We start from the raw sequence: 24882 nt of genomic DNA on the forward strand, positions 1-24882 counted from the left end.
CCCAGCCTTACTAGCGGTTTTCACCTCCTGTCAGACTCTGATGGTTTCTAAGGTGGATGAACTTAGAAAAGAGTTTGTGATCTTTCGCTACGAGACACAAAAAATACAGGAACGTACTGAGGAAGTGGAGCGTTGGGTCTCTACGGTTGAGGATACCCTTCAGCCTCTACCGGATCTGTTTCGGTTGGTGTTCTAGCTACTACCCATTGGTTAGTGTTTAGGGTCTAGGTGTGCATGAGTTCTCAGTGATAGACAGGGTTTTGTTGGGGATGCTACTGTTTTTCTTTGCATTTGTTTTTGTGTGTGTCTTGTTTTTTGTGTCTGTGCCCAGTTTGTCTGAGTGGATGTGGTCTGTATGGTATTTGTGCCTGGGGAACCCGTTTTACTGGTTGTTTGCGCTAGGCACTTTTTCCCTTAGCTTTACTGATTTTGGAGGTCATGATGGGGTCACTTAAAGTAGTTAGCTGGAATGTCCAGGGTCTTAATTCTAAATTTAAAAAGGGCATTATGTCTTGATTTTGTTTCCCAGCATTTGATTTGTTTACAAGATACCCATATTGTAGGCCAGAAGATCTTAGCCTATAAGAGGACGAGGACTGCCAGGGGGTATCACTCTACCTACTCTACATCTGTACGTGGGGTTTCTATCTTGGTATCTAAGTCGTGCGTTGGTGGTTTCCCATGTAGCCTGTGACCAGTTTGGTAGGTTTGTTGTTCTTAATTGCTCCTTACATGCCTTTAGTTTTAATGTGGTTTCTGTATATATTCCCCCCTTTTCCGTAGGGATATGTTGGACTGTAATATGGCTAAAGTGCTGACTTTTCCCTCTCTTCCCGTCTTCTTCTAGGTGACTTTAAAGAGGTTCCGGATCCTCTCCTCGATCGTACCAGTGCTGCGGATGGCTCTCCGGGTTTCCCTGCCTGGAGTTAGAAACATAGAATGTGTCTGCAGATAAGAACCATTTGGCCCATCTAGTCTGCCCAATGTCTCTTACCGATGTTTGGCACTGGAAGCATCCCTCTGACCCAGTCTTTTATTCTTTGGTCCACAAGACGATTTACTCTGGGGTCTCCATTTATGCAGACGATACTTTAGTTTATCTAGCTGATGTGGAGGGCTCCTTGAGGGCGCAGTTTGATCTTCTTGAAGTTTTTGGCTCCTTTTTGGGCCTGCGGGTCAACTGGTCAAAGTCTTCTCTGATGCCATTATCCAATACTGCTGTTCTTCCTCCTTCTTTCGCCAATGGTCTCCAGGTGGTTACTCGGTTTAAGTATTTGGGGATTAAGGTTTCTGCATGTTTAAGGGATTATTTAGCTTTGAATCTGGATCCTGTTCTCTCCTCTACGGCTACCTGGTTGCAAGCTTGGTCGTTTTTACCCTTATCGTAAGCATGTAGGATTAAGATCTTTAAAATGATATATCTTTCTAAGTTTCTTTATCTCTTTCATCTTTCACCTGTGATTCTTCCCAAGAGATTCTTTGTTAAGCGGAGTTCACATGGAGTGAAGTTTGCTGTACATTTATTTGGGGATTTTCCCTCCTTTCAAGAAGTGTGTGACTGTTTTAATGTCCCTCTGAGTGCCCATTTTCGGTATCTTCAATTTTGACTTGCGGTCTTGGTACAATTTGGCTCTCTTGATGTGACCCCAGCTTTTTATGATGTGGAGTTGTTCCTGGGTACCACTGACCTTTCTAAGCAGTTGACACAAGCGTATGCTCTGCTTCAGTCTGTGGGACCCGATCCTTTTGCGTTAGCCTACCTGAAATGGGTTAAGGATATACCAGACCTCTTGGAAGAACAGTGGAAAGAGGTTGCAGGGAAGTATTACCCGACATTAGTTAGTGTCAGAGATATGCTTATCCAGTCCAGATTTATATTGCATTTGTATTATACTCCGGCTAAGCTCTTTCGTATAGGTGTTTCTTCCTCTGATGTCCGTTTTTGCTGCCAGGTTGATCGAGGATCCTTTTTGCATGCTGAATGGAGTTGTCCGTGCATGGTTCCCTGCTGAACAAAACTCCAAAATTGACCCAAAGGGGACTATTGAGGCCAAAAGGCAAAACTAAATTCCTAACCCCAAGGCCGTAGCCCAGTGTGCAAAAACACCTAATTAGCCCCCCTTAAAATATAACTTTTATTGTGTGTACAATGAAAATAAAAATATACCCAGCAAGGTGATTATTAAAAATAGGATGTCAGGTAGAATAGTACTAGTATGGTTAGAGCAACATAGCTTCAATGTCAAGGGCTCTGCAGCAGCCCAACATTCCAACACTGACACCAGCTTAAAACACTAGATTGCCGCCTCCAGACTGTGTTCACATGTTGAATTATTTACTGCATTTTTTCACACATTTTTACTCCATTTTAGCTGTTTTTGTAGTAATTTTCCAAAAATGTGGTACAAATTACACATTCTTCCATAATTTGCACAATTGCAATACAAACTCCATTTTTGCTGTGATTTGAGGAAAATCATATAAAAAACAGAAAAAAAAGCAGCAAGAAACGCATTGTGTGAACACAGCCTCAGGGGAGGTATATATCAACTATTGGCAGGGAGGGGAAGGAGCTGGGAGCTAGTAGATGGGAATCTGGTAGGTGATAATGTCCTAATGTAATCCACAGAAAATCAGAGTCGAATGTCCTGTTGTAACTATAAGGCACTGGAAGGTTTGGAGAGTCAGACGGGTGCAGCTGTAGGACCTACAGGAAAACCCAGAGGGCTCATGTTAAAGGGGTGCTGCCGGGAAGTTAAGAAAAATGTAAATACCTCAAAACCACCACAATACCTGTTCTGTGCCCCCTGTAAGTATTCTTGTGATTTTGCCAACTCCTGTGGCCCTTGTTGTCTTCTGAATATACTTTTCCCTTGCTTGCAGCCCAGACTACAATTCCCAGAAGTCAGTGCGGCTCTGAGTAATGACTGCTAGTCAATTTCTATTACTATCTGCCTGCATGCTCTGTGTTGTTGTAAACACAGTCAGCAGCAGAAGTTTGGTACACACTGTACAAGTCTTTTCTTTCAAATAATGCCTCCCCAGCAATATATCATGCTATGCTCTGAATGGCAGCAGTCAGTCATTAGATCTACAGAAGGCAAGGAGCAGTGTTAGGTGCTGAGTTGTGACTGAGAATCTGCACAGAAGACCCTGGGCTGTTTCTCTGCTGGCAAGATCCTCGCACAGGGAGGGGAGGCAGTGAAGCCAGACTCCTAGACAAGACAGAAACCACATGGTGTTTATCTTCCAGGAGGGTGGAGGCTACTCATAGGGTGAGATTTATTAAAATCTGTGTAGAGGAAGAGTGGTGCAGTTGCCAATAGCAACCAGATAGCTTTTTTTCCATTTCTCAGAGGCCTTTTAAAAAAAATGAAATAAGCTATCTGATTGGTTGTTATGGACAACTGCACTAATCTTCCTGTACACTGGTTTTGATAAATCTCCTTTGCAGAAAGACAAGGTGGATCTGATAATTATGTATTTTTCTCACTCCCTGCATGTAAGTGACAGCTGAAAGGAAAACTGCTCTATATAGCTAATGAATGATATTTAGACAAATAAAAAGGTTGGTGAGAGGCAGAGGAAGGGCTATGGGTTTAGTTCCCCGGAGTACCCCTTTAACAGGTGGCAAATGATGCAAAGGTAACAAGTCTTAATGCAATACCGGGTAACAAAATTTACATAAAGAAAAAGCATCTAGAAGACTCTCCATATTGCCTAGAAAGTATAGTATGCAGTATGTGTGAGTTTGTAAGGGGAGAACTACACCAGGATCTTCATACGTTAAGCATATTAAACCCTACCGTGATTTTACCACAGTTGCATTATAACATTTTCTGCTACAAGTCATAATCCCCTCAGGAATATTTATTTGTGGTATCCCCATACTTTCTCTGAAAAATAATTTTGCAAATTTTGGAGGTTTTCGTTTTCACACTGTACACGTAAAAAATAACATGTTTTCTTTATTCTGTCGGTCAATACGATTAAAATGATCATACCCATGATCTCAAACTATTTAACCAAATTAGTACGTTTAAAATCCCTCTATTTTGATGACCTTTAACTTTAAAATTTTTCTGTATAAGTGGTGGTATGAGGGCTCATTTTTTCCGACGTGATCTGTACTTTTTATTTATACCACATTTACATATATAAAACTTTTAATACATTTTTTATTTTTTCTGGAATATAACGGGACAAAAAAAAAAGCAGCAATTTTGGACTTTCTTTTTTTAACGTTTACTCTGTTCAACGTACGGGATCATTACCATTATATTTTGATGGTTCGGACATTTACGCACGCGGCGATACCAAATATGTTTATTAATTTATTTTTGCTTACGCTCTTTGGGGGTAAAACGGGAAAAAGGGACGATTTACATTTTTATTAGGGAAGGGGATTTTTCAAATTTTTTTCCTTTTTTTTATGTCCCCATAGGGGACTATTTATAGCAATCATTAGATTGCTAATACTGTTCAGTGCTATGCATAGGGCATAGCATTGATCAGTGTTATCGGTGATCTTCTGCTCTGGTCTGCTGGATCTCAGACCAGAGCAGAAGACCCCAGGAGACTGACGGAAGCAGGTGAGGGGACCTCTGTCCGCCATTATAGATGATCGGATCCCCGCGGCAGCGCTGCGGGCGGTCCGGGCATCCATTTAAACATGCGCATTGCCGCAGATGCCGTGATCTATATTGATCACAGCATCTGAGATGTTTATGGCGGACATCAGCGTGATCGCTGATGTCCACCATTACCGGCGAGTCCCCAGCTGCTCATAGCAGCCAGGACCTGCAGTGCATGACGCTAGCATCGCTTGTGATCATGTACAGGACTTAAATGTACGTCCTGGTACGCAAAGTACCTCCACACCAGGACGTACATTTACGTCCATTGACGTTAAAGCATTAATATCACAATTTAACAGGGGTAAAGTCATGGAGAAAAAGTAAGGGAACTCACCCAAGATTTCCACTTAAGAGCTGGTCCTGTGGGACTCCTGCTAATGGGAACAATGGGAGAGATTTATCAAAACCTGTCTAAAGAAAAAGTGGTGCAGTTTCCCATAGCAACAAATCAGATTGCTTCTTTCATTTTTCCCAGGCCTCTTTAAAAAAGAAGCAATCTGATTGGTTGCCATGGGCAATTGCACAACTCTTCCTCTGCACAGGTTTTGATAAATCTCCCCTAGTGTTCCTGCTTTGGAAAAAGTGCAGAAACTCTGTTCCCGTGTGTTCCATCAGGACTTAAGCCCTGCAAGGTAACTTTTTTTGTTTTTGTTTTTGTTTTTTTGTTCTTAGATCTCACTGAAAAAGAAACCAAAGTCCTTACCCATCCCAGCAATGATTGCAAATAAGGGGGAACTGTATAATCGTGAAGTCTGAAGAGCTCGGATGGTTCACAGCTGGCCGAGAAGCTGTTGGTTTCACTGTTGTATTCCACTGGACACACAAAGTACTGGAACTGTGCTAAAATGTATGAAAACTAAAAAAGAAAAAGCATTTATTAAATGTAAAGAATTTAACCAGGATGTATATTTATGCTGCTAATTGAAACTTATTAAATACATCAATGCTACAATGATTTTCTACCTGTATACACAGTGCTAATTATGTTTAAAGGGGTTTCTATACAAGTGGTTCATAATACCATGTCATGGATGAAACCCTACCATGTCAGGAATTACACCATACTGGTCTATGGAATAATGACAGTACTCTAAAATCTTTCATTCTTTACATCGCTGAACAGCTACTGTTCCAAGGAACAATAATAAACCTGAAGTACTTACTATAAATCCAAATATTATGGTCAGAAAGAAGCCACCGATGAAACCTTCCCATGTCTTTTTGGGTGACAGCTAAGAAATCAAATTATAACAGTTATATGGTGTCAACCAGAACATTGAAAACATTGACAGGTAAAGTGAAAAACATTGATTTTCTTGTGACATCCTTTTAGAGAAGATTCTGGTTTAGTTAATATGAGATAGTGAGATTAAAAAAAGACCAAAGTCCATCAAGTTCAAACTATATCTCTGTGTCCTTATAGCGTTAATCCAAAGGATGAAAAAAAAAAAAAAAAAAAAAAAACCTATGGAGGTTCATGCCATTTGCCCCATACCAGGGGGAAAAATGTCTTCCCAACTCTAAATATAGGATCAGAATAAATCACTGGATCAATGTTCTCTCCCTATAAATCTAGTGTCCATAACCTGTAATATTATTACTCTCCAGAAACATGTCCAGGCTCCTTTTGAACCCTTATTGAGTTCACCATGATCACTTCCTCTGGCTGAGAGTTCCACAGTCTCACTGCAAACAGTAAAGAACCCCCGTCTGTGCTGATGTAGAAATATTCCTTCCACTAGACGTAGAGGATACAGTCCTGGGTATAAACAGATCATGGGAGAGATCTCTGTACTGCCCCAATATATATTTTTTTAAAGTATTTATTTATTCAATTTGCATATAATAAACAAACAGCACAGAAAAGTGAAACCCACAACCAGTACCCCTGTAGGTCCATAAGTCGACGCCATCACATCAACAGGAGGAGTATGACATAGTAGCATTCTATCACGGAAGGAAGCATCCTCCGCACCATCCAGGGGGGCCCCACAATAACAAACAAGCATACATGCACACTACCACAAATCCCCCCCCCCCCCAAACCAATGCCCCCGCACTGAAAGGCTACTGAGCCACTCCAGATGGAAGGTCAGCCGACACATCCAGTAAAAGCCACGGTGTCCACACTTTGTCAAACTTCCCCGGGCACCTACGACTCTTATACAAGGCTTGGTATAATGGGACATATTTGTTTACCAAATTGACCCAGCGAGACAAAGGAGGGGTAGACACGCCCTTCCACGTCATCACAACCACCTTATGGGCACAAAACAACAAGAAATGGATCAGTAAACGTCTGAACCAGACACCACCTAATTAATTATTCCCAACAAGCATACCACCGGGGTAAACAGGAAGGGGAAATCCAGACAGTCCGCCAAGAACCCCATCACCTCCCTCCAAAAAGAGGCTGTAACAGGACACTGGAGGTAATTGAGGAGCAATCTGCAAGTCGGACCTGTGTCTGCCATAATTTGGTTCCTAGTTTTATTTATCTGGCCAGGTAGGTTAGCTGATAGGTCCCGCACCATTTGAGAAACCTTGGCGTAGTGTGCGGGCTCAAGTGTGTCCTTCATATAAGGATATACTGGCTAATGTCTCAATTTTACATCAGTTTTGAGGGTTAGCTAATGTCAGCGTTTACATTAACCACAGCAGTGAAACCACAATGTGATCCATAGGTGCAGGTCCTCCACTCCAACTTAGGTGCACAACTGCACTTGGGGTTGAGCACATTGTATCACCTTAGATCACGTCAACGTAATTGTTTATAACAGGACACTCCCAGACCGCATGTAGAAAAGTACCTACCTCCACAGAACAACGGAAACATAAATCCGAGGAAGACACCCCTATATGCTTTAGCTTAGCAGGCATATAATATAACCTTGAATCAGCATGTCCCTACTACTCACCACAGTGGAATAATAGGAGCCCTCAACCTCCTTCCATTGGCCCTCGGACAGGTCAGGTATATAAGCCACCCATTTCTGCCCCAATATATTTATACATAGTTATTAGGTCGCCCCTAAGCCTTCTTTTTTCTAAACTATATAGCCCTAATTCTGATAATCTTTCTACGTAGGTACTATAATCCACCCACCCACCCACCCCCCCATTACTCTGGTTGCCCGTCTTTGAACCTATCTAGCTCCACTATATCTTTCTTGTACACTGGTGCCCAGTACTGTATTATACAGTATTCTATGTGTGGTCTGACTGGTCACTTGTATAGAGGTAGAATTACTTCCCTGTCATGGGCATCTATGCCCCTTTTATTGCACACCCTTGGCAGCAGCTGCCTGACACTGGTTACTACAGTTACATTTACTGTTAAATGAAACTCCTAAATCCTTTTCCATGTCGGTCATTGCAGGGGTTTTGCCATTTAGTAAATAATCCCAGCTTTGAATTTTTCTTCTCATGTACATAACCTTATGTTTATCTGTGTTGAACCTCATTTGCTAGCTCTCAGCCCAAGCCTTTAACCTATCCAGATATATTTGTAACAGTGCTCTTTCTATTGTGTTAACCACCTTTTGCAGAGCTTAGTGTCATCTGTGAAGATTGAAACTTTACTATATAATTCCTCTACCAGGGCCACTTTCATTTTTTATCTTTTTTACTATTTATATAATTAAAGAACACTTTGGGGGTTGTTTTACTCTCTTAGGTAACGAGTCTCTCACCACTGCTTTTATCTGTTTTTTTACATATTATATTTTCCCCTATAGCTTATTAATGCTCCTTCACTGTCTTCCTGCTTTAGTAGATTAAATTCATTTTTGTCATGTAATGTCCCCATTACATTTTTATTCATCCACATTGTTGTTTTTTTCTGTCACTGACTCATTTATTCAGCTCCCATCAGTATTTTATATATTTCTACTCATACTGATTTCACATCATGTATGGTTTGTTTTTTGCATACAAGTGCATGGACACAATTATTGTTTCACATATTCCTTGCACACTCTGTAAAACATTCTGTGCTCCAATGAATGGCTTCATAGTATAAAGAGATAGCTGATGTGATGCTAGCTGAAGTAAAAGATTAAGCCAGACTCCAATAACATTCTAAAATTGTAAATGCTGCTTACCTTTATTAATGGAGTTCTACCAAAGAAGAATCCAAAAAGATAAGCCATGATATCATTACAGATGACAATGGAAACTGGAACCAGAAACCTATGAAGCAAACATTAATTGTTTAGATAAACAGAGAAGGAAAAACACCTTGGTGTCTTAATATGTGAGTACCAGTCCACAGTGGATTGCCTCTGGGTTACAATGTAGAACAGAAATCAGATGGTAGGTAGATGGCACATCAAACGTTAGTGAGATTTTAAGCAATCTTTCAAGCAGTTATTCAGGCTGAAAAACAAGGAGTCATATGGATAACACAGGATAGGGATGGCAGGAATGTCTGGTTGAGTCACAAGAAAGTAGACAACACAGCACACCTGCTATCCCTATCTGGTGTTATCCATATGACTCCTTGCTTTCTATCCTGAAGAAGGGCTCTAACTGCCAGAAACGTATATTAAAAAGGAACCTGTCATCAGATTTTACCATATATAATGCATGGCAATGTGTTATACATGGTGAAATCTTCATCCTTACAATCCCTGGTGGACATTCCTGCCCCCAGGGATCGTGAGGATATGAAGTTTGTCTCCCTTACGCTCCCATAAGTAGACCCCTGGGCAGGGAGCTATCCTTACAAAGTCCAATTTACTGTGTTGTAATCAGGTCCTCTACATGTGATGGACAGCACACGTCATTGCTCTGTTCCTTAATCACACAGAGACTGGGCGATTACAGTGCAGCCGACAGGACTAGGTAAGTACAGCTCCCCACCAAGGGGACTACTTAACGTCATATCCTCACCATCCCTGTAGGTAGAAACGTAAGGATGAAGATTTTTTGCATTTCCGTTTTTTCCTCCTCTCCTAAAAATCATAACTCTCTTATACTTCCATCCACAGACCCATAAAAGGGCTTGTTTTTTGCGTCACCAATTGTTCTTTGTAATTCCATCACTTAAAGAAAACGGCAATTTAGCAAATTTTGGAAGGTTTTGTTTTCACGCTGTACACTTTCCGGTAAAAATGACATGTTTTCTTTATTCTGTGGGTCAATACGATTAAAATGATACCCATGTTATATGCTTTTCTATAATTGTACTGCTTAAAAAAAAATCTCAAACCATTTTAACAAAATTAGTAGGTTTGAAATTGCCTTATTTTGACCACCTATAAGTTTCAAATGTTTCCGTATATGGGGCGATGTGAGGGCTCATTTTTTGTGCCAGTATCTGTAGTTTTTATCAGTACCACTTTTGCTTGGGTTTTACTTTTTATAAAAAAAAAAATTGGGAATAAAATGTGACGAAAAAGCAGCAATTTTGGACTTTATTTTACTTTTTTACATTTATGCAGTTCACCGTACGGGATAATTAACAATATATTTTAACATAACACTTTTTATGTCCCCATAGGGGACTATTTATAGCAATCATTTGATTGCGAATACTGTTCAGTACTATGTATAGGACATAGCACTGATAAGCATTATCGGTGATCTTCTGCTCTGATCTGCTCGATCTCAGACCAGAGCAGAAGACCCCGGGAGACGTCCGGAGCCAGGTGAGGGGACCTCCGGCCGCCATGCTAGATGATCGGATCCCCGCGGCAGCACTGCGGGCGATCATCCATTCAAAGTACGGAACTGCCGCAGATGCCGTGATCTGTATTGATCACGGCATCTGAGGGGTTAATGGCGGACATGCGTGCGATCGCGGATGTCTGCCATTACCGGCGGGTCCCTGGCTGCAGATAGCAGTCGGGACCTGCCGCGCATGACGCATGCACCGCTCCAGTGCTCACGATAATGGTGGCGCGTAAATGTACATCATGGTGCGTTAAGTACCACGTCACCATGACGTACATTTACGTCCATTGTCGTTAAGGGGTTAAAGAGGCTCTGTCAGTTCTTCTAGCCTGTCTTATTTAGTTAATAACTGTTCTCGTAATAAAACTGAAATTAGGAGCATATCTTCTCAGAAATCATTGTGTCATTCCATGTTAATCCTTCTGAGTATTTATAAATATAAAAACAATAGGGTGTAACAATTCCTTCTTTCAAAGGAGCATGGAGAGAATTATCAAAAAAAGAATCTAAAAGAAAAGCTATCAATATAAATCAATCACAGCTTAACTTGTATTTTATGAGAGCACTTTAACCTCTTCAGGACTAGGCTAATGTTAATTTTTGTGTTTTTATTTACCCCCCTCCCCTTTTAAGAGTCACAACTCTTTATTTTTCATCTACAAACCCATGTGAGGACTTATTTTTTTGCAAGACCAATTGTGCTTTGTAAAGACATCCTTAATTTGTCGATACACTATGCAGCAAAGACAAAACTAAATGATTTGGGGTTAAAAAAAAAAAAAGGCAATTTTGCATATTTGGGGGGGGGGGGGGGGGGTTTTAACGACATTTACTATGTCTTCAAAACTGGCATGATATCTTGATTCTTCAGGTTACTACGATTACTCTGAATAGCATAGTTTTCTTGATGTTTTACTTTTTATTTATTTTTATTTATTTGTTTAAAATAATGGAAAACTTTTCAGAAAAATATATGTCATTTTACACAAATCTAGTACATGCAACTACATATTACACAAAAGTTTATATGGACTATATTATTTATTTAAATTTTTTTTCTGCCATAATCTATGCTTTTGATCGGTACCATTTTTTATCTCTTTTTATTCCATCTTATATAAGATAAGATGTCATACAACAAAAACAAAAATCTGGGATTTTTATTTTTTTTTTCGTTTACGCCATTTAGTATGGGAGATCTATAAGGTTATATTTTAATAGTTCACACATTTCTGTTTCAATAATTTTTATTAAAGATTTTAATATACATACAATTCCGTACAAGAAAAAAGGTTTTGACACAATAAAAGTGCAAGGTATGAGTTACAAGAAGCGTAATAGCTGTGACAACAGATCAGAATACGATAAACATCATTATTTGCTGGACATAAAACAGTTAACTCTCTAGAAATCATATAGTTAAACTGAGATGTTAAGGAGTGAAAAGCACGGTCTGACATGCATGTTAATAAGACAATGTGACCCACGAGGAGCTGTATAGATTCCAACTGCCCAAAACAAACAAAAGAACTAACAACTAGTGAACAAATGAGCAGGCAGGTGACCCAGGAGAAAATAAAGAAGCATATTTAGAACAGTGCCATAGTTGCCAAGTAAGAGCAAAACTTTGGGTGTTCCTTTTGTCACTGGCAGTTACACATTCGTTAGCATAAGCAAGATTGATAGCAGCTAGAACCTCAGCAAGGGCCGATACATCTTTAGATTTCCAGTAACAGGCTAACACAATTTTAGCAATAAGAAGGATTTTACAAATTAGAACCCTTTGTGAGCTAGGGAACTCCTCGATACCCACAAGTAGCAGAGCAAGGGCGGGAGTGAGATTAATCCGAAAGCCCAACACATCCGATAGCAATGAACCCACGCTTTTCCAGTAAATCTTAAGTGCAGGGCAAGACCAAAAAATATGTAATATGGAGCCTACACAGCCACAATTCTTCCAGCATAAGGCCGAAGCATCAGAGTATATGATTGCTAGGCTGTGAAGTACCACCGGAGGCTATAGGCTGTGAAGTACCACCGGAGCCACGTTTTAAGTGCTGCCTCCACATGAGCAACACAAATTGATGCTCTATTTACCAATTTAAATTATTGTAACCATTTATGCTCAGAGATGGTAATATGTAGGTTACGTTCCCAGGTGGGAAAGGGTTTTATGGACGATAGGGGGTGAGGGGTAACAAGTAACCCATATCCCTTTGCGTTCCAGGCCAAGGACAGGAAATATATCTTTATTGTAACGCCATTTGTAATGTATCCTAGAAGGCAAGCAATATCTAATTTGGAGATATTTATATAAATCTCTATGGGGTATAGAAAAGGAGGTTACCAAATCACTAAAGGGTTTAAGCCCCCGACTACTATACAACAAGTGGGCGAGCTCAAGTCCCTGATCAAGCCCCCGTTCGTCCAAGAGGAAAGAACTGCAAGATAAGCTTAGAAAACAAGTGTATCGACGAAGTAGCATTTGTGTAGTTGCATATTTTGAATGTATGTGTGACCTGCTAACAGCGGAGGCTGGCTAACATTATAGGGGAGATTTCCTCAGGGAGGGGGATATCCCATATGGCATGAAAAAGTAAGGGCCTAGGGGAAGTGAAACCACTATACAGTCATGGCCCTAATTGTTGGCACCCCTGAAATTTTTCAAGAAAATGAAGTGTTTCTCACGGAAAAGGATTGCAGTAACACATGTTTTGCTATACACATGTTTATTCCCTTTGTGTGTATTGGAACTAAACCAAAAAAGGGAGGAAAAAAAGCAAATTGGACATAATGCCACACCAAACTCCAAAATCGGGCTGGACTAAATTATTGGCACCTTTAACTTAATATTTGGTTGCACACCCTTTAGAAAAAATAACTAAAATCAATCGCTTCCTATAACCATCAATAAGCTTCTTACACATGTCAGCCAGAATGTTGGACCATTCTTCCTTTGCAAACTGCTCCAGGTCTCTCTTATTGGAAGGGCGCCTTTTCCCAACAGCAATTTTAAGATCTCTCCACAGTTTTCCAATGGGATTTAGATCTGGACTCAATCCTGGCCACTTCAGAACTCTCCAGCGCTTTGTTGCCATCCATTGGTAATCCTCAGATTTCATGATGCCTTGCACACATTCACGGCACCCAGTGCCAGAGGCAGCAAAACAACCCCCAAAACATAATTGAACCTCCACCATATTTTACTGTAGGTACGGTGTTCTTTTCTTTGTAGGACTCATTCCGATTTCGGTAAACAGTAGAATGATGTGCTTTAGCAAAAAGCTCTATCTTGGTTTCATCTGTCCACAAGACATTTTCCCAGAAGGATTTCTGCTTACTCAAGTTCACTTAGACATAAAAAAGCAAGACTTAATTTTGCCACTGTGTCAGCAGTGGGGTCCTCCTGGTTCTCCTGCCATAGCGTTTCATTTCATTTAAATGTTGACGGATAGTTCGCGCTGACACTGATGCTCCTTGAGCCTGCAGGACAGCTTGAATATTTTTGGAACTTGTTTGGGGCTGCTTATCCACCATCCGGAATATCCTGCGTTTACACCTTTCATCAATTTTTCTCTTCCGTTCACACCCAGGAAGATTAGCTACAGTGCCATGGGTTGCAAACTTCTTGATAATGTTGCGCACTGTGGACAATGGCAAATCTAGATCTCTGGAGATGGACTTGTCACCTTGAGACTGATATTTTTCCCACAATTTTGGTTCTCAAGTCCTCAGACAGTTCTCTTCTCTTCTTTCTGTTGTCCATCCTTAATGTGGCACACACAGACACACAATGCAAAGAATAAGTGAACTTCTCTCCATTTTATCTGCTTTCAGGTGTGATTTTTTTATATTGCCCACACCTGTTACTTGCCCCGGGTGAGCTTAAAGGAGCATCATATGCTTAGAACAATCTTATTTTTCCACAATTTTGAAAGGGTGCCAATAATTTTGTCCAGCCCATTTTTGGAGTTTGGTGTGACATATGTCTAATTTGCTTTTTTTCCACCCTTTTTTGGTTTAGTTCCAATACACAAAAAGGGAAGAAACATGTATATAGCAAAACATATGTTACTGCAATCCTTTTCTGTGAGAAATACTTCAATTTTCTTGAAAAGTTTCAGGGGTGTCAACATTTATGGCCATGACTGTCTGTACTTTCTATCTGTAGCCACGGTAGAATGGGGCCATTCTTCCACCATGTGCCAAGTTGGGCCACCAAGGTAGAGATATAATATTTATATAAGTCAGGGAGTCCCAATCCACCCCGTAACCTATGACTAGTCATTAATGTGAAAGCCCCTCTGGGCTTACCCCTCGACCATATAAAAGAGGAAAAGAGGGTCTTTAATGTGCAGTATAAATAGGGCAGCTTAGGCAACACTAACATTTTAAGTGCTGCTATGCGTCCCACCCATGAAACCTCAAATCTGCTCAGGTTATATAAATCTTTCTTAAAATCAATTTTAAAAGCAATTAAAAATGGGAGATAATTCTTGGTATAAAGAAGAGGGGGGGGGGTAACCCTGATTCCTAAATATTAAATATAGTCTGATCTCAAATCTAAAGGGAATCTATTTTTGAGAACAGAGATCTGGTCGGGATCTAAATTTATAGGGAGTACTTGTGTCTTGGTTGTATTCAATTTATAGAAATATACATTACTAAATTGCATAAAAATATTTAGTGACTCCTCCAAAGAGTGCACTGGGTCAGTAAGAGTAAGGATCACAGATCACATCATCAGCGTACAAGGACACAAGGTGTGACACTCCTCCTATATTAACTCCTTTTATGAAAGAGTTCTGTCGTAAAACCTGGGCAAGAGGCTCTATAAATAATAAAAAAAATAGGGCGACAAGGGGCAGCCCTGTCTTGTCCAATTCAAAATGGTGAACGGGCTTGATAGTGTATCATTTGTGAATACTCTAGCATTAGGTTGTGAACATAAGGCTTTTATAGCAATCAATATAGGACCTGTAAACCCCATACCCCCGAGAAAGCAAAAGACCAATGAATGCGGTCAAACGCCTTCGCAGCGTCGAGGGACAGAAACATAGATGGCCTATTGACATGATGGAGAACATTCAAAACTTTGCAAGTGTTTTCATACACCTGATGCCCCTTTATGAAGCCAACCTGATCACTTTTTGTAAGAAGCAATATATACGGTGACATTTGTGACGCTATTACTTTTGCATTACTTTTGTATTGTGACTAAGCGCAGCTTGGTTTTCAGCTGAAAGAGAACCTTCTTGACAGGCTTTCTGGAAAAAAGCTTGTATAGACGGGAGCAATACAGGAGCAAAGATTTTATAGTAACTAGACGTGAACCAGTTGGAAGTGACTTAATAGCAGCCATCATTTCAGAAGACATTAATGGAAGATTTAACTTATCTATCTGTTCTCCAGAAAGCGTGGGGAGACTGGCCTGGCACAGAAATGTAGCGATATCAGGTGCAGTTGGCTGGGGAGTTGCCTTATCTTTGGATAAATTATATAAGGAGGACTAATACTGCATAAACTCGTCAGCAATATGTTGTGGGTGAAAAAGATTCTTACCAGTATGTGCTTTCTTTAGGTAAGGAATGCGTGACTTAGCATGTTCTTTAAGCCTCAAGGCTAGAAGCTTGACAGCCTTATTATGATTTGCATAGTAATGAGCTTTAAGTTTACCAAGTCGATATGCATAATCATCAAACATACACTGCCTGATCTGGTCAAACAAAGACTTCAACTCAACAGCCAAACGATGGGACAGACGTTCTTTGTTAGCAGCCTCTAAAGAAATCTGTTGCACCAAAAGTGCATCTCATTTTTGCATTTTTTTCTTTTTTGAGGATGGATCCAGATTTTATAAAAGAACCTCATATAAAGGACTTGTGAGCCTTCCATAGGGTAGCATGGCTGATAGAGGAACCTATATTAGTCGCAAAATAGAGCTTCAGATCCTCTAACAAGGAATTCCCAAATTTAGGATGGTTCACTATATAACTGTTGCACCTCCACAAGAACGTGGGAGGAGGATGCTGGGATTCCTCTAATGACAGCCTAATGTGTGTATGATCGGACAACTGGAATGGCTCAATCGTTGAGTTGTGGACCAAATCAAGCAATGTCCTGTCTATCAGGAATAAGTCTATCCTAGAATAGCTGTTCAAAAACTGCGGAATGAAATGTAAAATCCCGTTCAGAAGCATGGTGGAGACTCCACCCATCATATAGTTCTTCCTTATGTAAAAGGGAGTTGAGAGCAAATGGTCTGGACCTAGCAGTAGAGGAGACATCCAGATCAGGATCCAGGACACGATTAAAATCTCTGAAGATAAGACTACTGTGCTACCTTGTTTAGAGTTATTGAGCAGGTGTAAGATTTTATGCATGAACCGATTCTGCCCTCTATTAGGTGCATATACTGAGACAATTGTATAGACAACATTATTTAGGGAACATGTTAGCATCACGTATCTACCAAACGGATCTACTTGTACCACAATTTGTTGGTATGCAACAGAAGATTTAACAATCAACACTCCACGTGACTGAGGAATGATGTGGTTGAAAAATGTGAGGAAAGTGTTTGTTGCATACCCTAAAAGCATCCTTCTTTAGAAGATGCGTTTCTTATAATCAAAGAACATTACAAGAAAGCTTCTTCACTTCTTGGAAAGATATGTCCTCTTTTCAGGGAGATTTAACCCATTAACATTTATAGATGCAAATTTAATTACCATCACAAATAATTAAAAAGCTAAAAGGCCACATCTTTAGACATCTTGACATCAAGGCAGCTCGGGCACTGTAGTTTAACTATGGATGGAAGGATCACCTGCGAGAAAAGGGAGAAAACAAACAAAGAGAGCCACTCTAGGAGTGGGGAAACATAGTGGCAGTCTTATATGCAGCAGAATATCAGGCACTTGGGGGGTGAAGAATCATCATTCAATCACCAAACGGAAAATCTAAATGAAATTCCAGACCGCCTGGAGTCTCCACATCTTGTCACCAACAATTTGACAGTCAGGGGGAACATGTTGGGGGGGGGGGGGGGGGGGGAGGAAGATGCAGAGTCCTCAGGAACGTCTACTTGAATTACCCAGGTACGCAGTAGAGATGTACCTTCATCCAGAGAACAAATGGAGAACAGCTTGTTTTCTCTTTGGATCAGTATGCCAGTAGGGAAGCCCCATTTGTAAAGGATCTCGTTGCATCTTAATGCCGCAGTGACAAGATTTAGTTGTCTCCTTTGCTGAAGAGTCGCTGCCGACAGATCGGTGTATAGAGAGATATGCCGATATTGCTCTGGGAAGCACTCTCGGCGCTTAGACTTCATCTTGAGAGTCTTTGATGTGAAAATAATGCACCCTAGCGTGAACATCCCTCGAAATGTCAGAGGAGAGATGCTTAGGGCGGGGCACCCTATGTGATCTGTCGATGAGATCTGTAGGTGAGCAATCTGGTAACAGGCCTTTAATGAATGATTGCAGATAACCCATGAGCTCTTTAGCGGTGATATGCTCAGAAATGCCCCGGAATTTAATATTGTTTCTCTGCGAGCGGTCTTCCAAGTCTGTGACTTTGACCGAAGAGCTAGCACTTCAGATTCTATATCATAGTGTGCAGCAATAAGGTCGTTGTGTGAGGGGATGAGCACTGCCACTTTATTTTCAACATGGTGGATTCTGCCTTCTGATTTCGAAATAGCATTATGAATAGGTTGCAAATGGAAAGCAAGGTCCGCATGGAATGCAGTATGAAACAATAGAAGCATATTTTTCATAGAAGTGTCAGTTAGAGGTACATCAGAGGTAGGCATAATATCAAAAACATCTACACTCATTGTTTGATCCAAGGCCTCCTGGCCTTCTTGGTCCAAGCTGCTGCTTTGAGAAAATAAACGCGGCCTTTGCTTCACCGGCAGGGCTGTGGAGTCGGTAGATAAATGTTCCGACTCCACAGTTTTTTGTACTTCCGACTCCCCTGTATTAATATGCAAATGTACTTATAAACAAACACTTACAGATGAATCCAAGAAGCTGTTCCACCAAGTTCTTCTAAGCTTTTCTAGCAGAGAGAGGGAGTTGGGCAGAAGCTGCTGCCATCTCCTTTTTGGTGCTGATCTGCTGCTGAAGATAGGGCAGTGGGAGGATCCAGGAAGGGGCATTTATTATAAAACATGATTTCCCTAGTAGAATCCCATAGTCATGTTTAAAGTTTAAGCTAACAATCTGAGTTTTATAGCCTTAGCTGAATGGTAGCAGTTTTTCCAATGGTTTACAGCTTCAGTCTTGAGCTATTGACTCTCCATTCCCTTCGCTTATACAAGTCTCTAGTCCTGCAAAAAAACATATCTACTTAAAGGAGAACTCCAGAATATAAAAATTGTCCCCGATACTACCGGCAGTAAAAAAATAAAGATGTACATACCTTCCTCCGCTCCCCCGGAGCCTCCGGTAACCGTCTCCGGTCTCCGCCGCGAACCTCTTCCTGGTTGCTGGTGGTTGGCGAGCCATACTGCACTCAGCCAATCACCGGCCGCAGCGAATTCCCGACTCTGCCGGTGATAGGCTGAGTGGCAGTGTGAGAATGCTTCAGGACACAAAATTCTTCACTACACCGGCACCTGCTGCCGGGGCCGAGAACCTCACACTGCCACTCAGCCTATAGCTGGCCGAGACGGGACTTCATTGCGGCTGGTGATTGGCTGAGCGCAGTATGACTCGCTGACCACCAGCAACCAGGAAGAGGATCACGGCGGAGACCGGAGCCGGTTAGCGGAGGCCCCGGGGGAGCGGAGGAAGGTATGCACATCTTTATTTTTTTTTACTGCCAGCAGTATGGGGGACAATTTTTATATTCTGGAGTTCTCCTTTAATCCCTTATCAGTGAGAGGCTAGGTTACCCATGGGTTCCCTGTAACAGCAGAACACAACACTATGGAAAGTATAAAGTATTGACGCTCCTAATTGTGCGTTGCGTGCCATATAGTGAAGCACATGAAAAGCATACTTCTTCACGGTCACTTAACGTGTTCGTTTTGCGGTTACGTGAGACACTGCATGCACTGCTCTTTATTCTTACAGTAGAAAAGTCATTAATTATAAGTTTTTGTGAATTGGGACATTTAAACTTTTATTTTATTTTTTTATTCCAATCTAAATTTAGTAGGAGTCGGAGTCGGTGCATTGTTTGCCGACTCCAGGTACCCAAAATTTCGTCCGACTCCACAGCCCTGTTCACCGGGGCTCCCGGGCACGGGGGAAGATGGCATCGACATGGCAGTGTCTGGGTGTCTTTGTGGAGATATCCCAGTGCTTTCTTTGCATCAGTTATCATCTGTTCCGAAGCCTAAGCCCTTCAGCCCAGAGGGTGAGGGGACCGAATTGCTGCGTCTGCATCCTGTGGCATCTCAGCGAGCATCGTTGTAAGCTGGACTCGTTCTCTGTAAAGAGGAGGTAGAGAAGGCAGTGCCATTTTGGAGCGTGCGCTCCCCAGCTGCAGAGTAGAAGTCAGTCAATTTAGAGGACAGGATTGATCTCGGATGTGTTCTATACCTGATCGGTTGTGAGTGGGTTAGAGAAGCGGGTCAGAAGTCGCTTATTCAGACGCTTCAGGTGGGAGCCGAAAGATCATGCAGCCATCCTGCTCAGCAGCCAAGCCATGCCCATCAGTTCAGACATTTCTGCATGCGGCAATACTAAATAATTGTTTACATTTTTTATAAGAGAAATAGGAAAAGGAGGTAATTTAAACTGTTAGTTTGTGAAGGAAGATGTACAGCATTGATCTGGATGAGCAGTCTGATTGCTTATACAAGTCCACTAAATTAAACTCTTACATACTATCAATAGAAGAACCCGGGCAACCGGAGGGATAGGTAAGCCCTTAGGTTGCCATAGGAATGAGTCCATTCCCAATGATAGTCTCATGGGGGACTGACCCAAACCACTGAACTGCCAATGACACGGTTAACTACACTTTACATGCTACTGTCAACTTTGACAGCGGCATCTAAAGTGTTAGTAGCCAAGTCAGGAAACCTCTCCATACAATTTTACCCGACCAATGACGAACCACATTCGTAATAGGTTAACTGAAAGCCGAGCTGTGATTAGTATGGGCAACAAAACAGTCTTTCTTTCAGACGCTACTGATGAATTCCCTCATATGTGTCTATAAAGTCTGGCACTGCTCAGCACCAATTGAACAGTATCACACAGTGTAGGGACAGACCACCAAATTAGTAACACCCAACTGTCAATTTAATACATTTTGAAGAAGAAGAGGAGTAAAAAAAAGGAGCTGCATAACACAGAGGTATACTGAAAAATGTCCCAGAATTATTATTTCATAAAGAACAGACATGTTTACTAAAATAGTCATGCCAGGACCGTGACAGTCAATTCCTTTGGAATGTGTAAATCATTAGCGGGACAGCAAAAAACACAAAACAAAAAAAAAACATACCACTTGTACCAAGGACTTTAATATTTATAGCCTATGCTCCCTCTGTGACCAGCGAATTGAAGAGGCTGTGGCACTCATTGAGAGCATTGTGGCCTTCTCCTCACTTGCCAGGCACAGTGTACATGGTATAGCAGCTCATCCTATTCAAGTGGACCAATCTTAGTATAGGAAAACTCCTTTAATGAAGATGATGTCACAACACATGCAGTATAAACTATGATATCGCAATATGTGCTTATATGTTAATAACGTTCAGTAAGTGTGTGCTTTATAATTTTTGTCACAATAGTATGTGTGTATTTTTACTTTCTTGAGATAATGCTACAATAGAGTGAGAGTTTCTACTAAAGACAGCTCTTTTTTTGTAGTGATGTCACAACTGTGTGTGCAAGATAGTGGAGGAGAGTTATCAAAACCTGTGTAGAGGAAAAGGGGTGCAGTGCCCACAGCAACCAATCAGATTGCTTCTTAATTTTTCAGAAGCCTTTTTATTCATAAAAGAAGTGGTTGCTATGGGCAACTGCATCACTCTTCAGGTTTAGACAAATATTTATGTGTGTACTTATGGGCAGTAGTTATTTAAATAATAAAAAAAATATGTCTAAATAGAAACTAATCAAAGTTCTGACTGCTATGGGCAGTAAAGGCTTTTCGATTGTTTTTGATTTTCTGCCAAAGGTTTCCTTCTGTTGTTATTAGCATGATATAGTGTATATGCGTTATTTTATGCTGTGCTCTCTATTGTGATAATGTCAAAATATGCTTGTGCACACACTTAGACAACAACACATAATAAAACATAACTAATCATTGGGCATTTCTGATAGCTGGCATATGCCAATGGGTTATCGAACATTTTACTGCATTAAAAATGTAGTGTGTCCAGGATTCATTTTAGTCTTTAAAAGTAAACCACAGACTCAAGATCTATACACCGTGTTCTTTTGCGCTACCATGGCAGAACTGCTGTAATTGCAGAACGCGGCCGAAATATCCTCTTCTTCGCAATAAGCAGATTTTGTGCTTGCATTTGTTGTTTTAGGTTACTGCAAATAGCTATGACCTATAATAACTTGTCCTTAGACCCTTTCTTATGCTATAGACTCAAAATTTGGAGGTAGGTAGGTCACATTATTGTCCATATACTGTAAGAGTATAAATACAACTGAACCACTGAAAAGGAAATTTCTATCCATTTGTGATTCAGCTGCTGGGTCTAGGTATATGTATCACTCAATGAGCATGTTACATAGGGAACTCACGCAAATGTAAACCTTACCAGATAATCCCTTCAAAAAGATTTTGGATGATAAGATGAGACTGTGTGACAGTGATCAGCAAAGTGACATGAGTCCATCCAAACTGTTAATAGGGAAGACAACACAACACAACAATCAGTAAATAAGACAAAACTAATCAAGGAGCAAAGATTGTTCTTATAGATACAGACAAAGTAAACAAACAATGGACCTGACAATTACAGAAAGGACATGTAAAGGAGATGGAAAACATTTTTTCCTTGGATGAAGATTTCTATTGGATAAGAACAAGGGAAGAAATTACTATATGATCAAGAATCTTTATTTCATACCTTTTAAGAAAGCAAAAAAATAAGGAAGACAAACATTTAGCCAACGACAGACAACTATTAGGCTATGTTCACACATCCGGACTGTCTGCACGGAGAATCTCTGTGCGGATATTCTGGACACTGCGGACGCCGTCAAAATCTGCTAGGACCACACAGTAATGCAACATCTCAGACGGCTATGCATTTTGTGTGGACTCCGCACAAAGAATTAATGTGTTCATTCTTTGTGCAGACACAGAAAATAAAATTTCCCATGCTGGAAACATCTGGCACGGAAATTCTTCCTATGCAAAGAGCAGCTGAATCCCACTGAATTCAACGGGACTCTGCTGCAGCAGAATCTCCGTGCCGGATTCCAGTGTGGAATCCGGCATGGAAATTCTGCCGTGTGAATATGGCCTTAGGCTGAAGTGCCACTGAAACTCAATTCTGCCTCCCATATTATTAGTTATAGTGAACTACATGGCAGATATTGCAAGCAATGTTATCCAACAATCATAAGAGGGGGCACCAGCAGAAAGGGGCACTCTTAATATCTGGAAATGGAACAAACAGGGAACAAGAGTCACACATAGTGACACATTTTCAATCAGAAATCACACACAGAAGGCCATGTAGCACTTTATAGAAAGCCAGTCCCAATTGTGCATTTAGTTTCTAAGAGAAAAGTTTATAATGTTGGTTAGCTTTCGCACACTTCTGTCAGAGCAGCCCTCTGTTTTGGACAGCGAGGAAAGCAGCCAAGCTTTTACCACCATATTTGCCAATTCCCTGAAATGTATCCTTATTTAAATAGGAAGCAAAGCAAAGCTTTTAATAAAGGGTAAAGTATGAATATCACAAAGGTTCGCCATTCGGGGGTGGTGAAGATATGCCAAGCAACCACCAAGGCATAGCTGGCATTAGAGGAATGGCACAGAGCAAAAGTCTTGCCCTAAAGACTTTACTAATCCACAAAAACAACCAAAAGCACATTAAAAGGGGGTACTCCAGCACTTATCCCCTATCTTCAGGATAGGTGGGGGTCCGATCACTGGGACAACTCTACCCATGATCTCCAGAACGTGGCCCCAACTCTCCACTGCATGGAGCAGTAGGGCTGGCATGCACTCTATGGGAGTGCCAAAGCGCGGGACTTGTGTATGTCCAGTGCTCCCAAAGACGTGTGTGTTCTGACCCCACCGCTCCTTGCAAAGAAAGCCGGACCCTGTTCTGGAGATTGCAGGGGTCCCAGCAGTAAAACATCTCTTTCTTACTATTTAGCTAAATTTAAAGTTCTAAACAATTATGGATGTAAAATAAAGTTCAAGCAATGCCTTTTGGGTCATTTAAATGCCAAAACAGACCTGTATTCAGGCACAAATTCTAGGAAACGTCTCAAATAATACCTACTTTGCAAAAAGCTTTTTTTTTTGGTAGTTATTGTTTTTGTTGGAGCCCAAAAAGGCCGACAGCTGGTTCACCCACACTAAACCCAATACACAGGATTATAGTGTGGGTGAACCGGCACCAATATATTTTGAATGGTGCCAATGGGGTCTGTTGCCAATATGTCAATACTGTCCTCTGCACAATGGAGGCAGGAGCTGGCATACAAATTCCTTGCCGCTATCTCCTCTGCTCTCATATGCCCACCCACTTCATAAATATTCATGATTGACCCTTCTACCATGTGAGCGGGCTTGTGGGAACAGAGGTGACAGAGGCAGAGAAGCTCTGTAAGCTGCCTTCTGCCTCCATTGCGCAGAGGATTGCATTAGCATATTAAAAACAGACCCTAATACTTCTTGTATCTCCTGAATGGTGGCACCATTTGGAGTAGTTTATAGTCCCTTTTAGTCCGATTCATCCACACTATAACCCTGTGTGTTAGGTATAATGTTGTTGAATCGCTTGTCAGTTTCCCTTTAAGAAAAATAAATAAAAAATCCCCCAAAAACTAGAAAGATCCCGAAAAAAAAACTTTCCAAATGACAGCAAAAATTTGAAGGTTTTAGCAGCCTTGAAATGTGGCCAAAAAACTGAGTATGCACATAGCTTCAAAGTCAGGAAAAGAATTTCAGAAGTCAGTTCAGTTCTGCACACAGCAGCCCAGAACTCTGCTATCTGCACCAATATAATAGTATAGTGTTCGCAGCAGAAATTTTTTTTTTATTGGATGGAGGTGAGCTTTAAATGTTTTGTAAAATATTCCAGCTTTCTGCGACACTAATCTTCGCAGAGCTCCCTGGATTAAATTGATAAATAAAGACTTATGCATATACATTAGCCTTAACATGTTAGGACACGGCAAGGGATATCATTAGGCAATAAAAGATCTGCTGGTGCAGGGAGGAATCAATACAAACCATGTAAAACTGGAGACGGTAGTGTTTCTTCACTAGGCTCAACACAAACATGCAGAAACCTGTTGACAAAGAAATAAAACATTGAAATGGCTTAATATATATTTGTGTATCCACTGAGCACAAACACCTACTCCTACTGGAGTAACCCTTTGTAAGAAGGGTC

At 40.9% G+C, this 24882-nt stretch overlaps 1 protein-coding gene across 8 annotated transcripts in view; it reads right to left on the bottom strand.

Annotated features, from left to right (window-relative positions):
• CDS1 (CDP-diacylglycerol synthase 1) overlaps positions 1–24882 on the bottom strand; it is a 429921-nt gene that overhangs the window by 13031 nt on the left and 392008 nt on the right. For all 8 annotated transcript variants that reach the window (XM_056568773.1, XM_056568774.1, XM_056568770.1 and 5 more), the window contains 5 exons: positions 24720–24778; positions 22060–22142; positions 8741–8828; positions 5801–5869; positions 5341–5493 (listed from right to left, as the gene is read on the bottom strand). In XM_056568773.1, the coding sequence (XP_056424748.1) occupies positions 5341–5493; positions 5801–5869; positions 8741–8828; positions 22060–22142; positions 24720–24778 (452 nt within the window). The remainder of the gene's footprint in view (positions 1–5340; positions 5494–5800; positions 5870–8740; positions 8829–22059; positions 22143–24719; positions 24779–24882) is intronic.

Source organism: Hyla sarda, chromosome 1, assembly GCF_029499605.1.
Source record: "Hyla sarda isolate aHylSar1 chromosome 1, aHylSar1.hap1, whole genome shotgun sequence".
NCBI lineage: Eukaryota > Metazoa > Chordata > Amphibia > Anura > Hylidae > Hyla > Hyla sarda.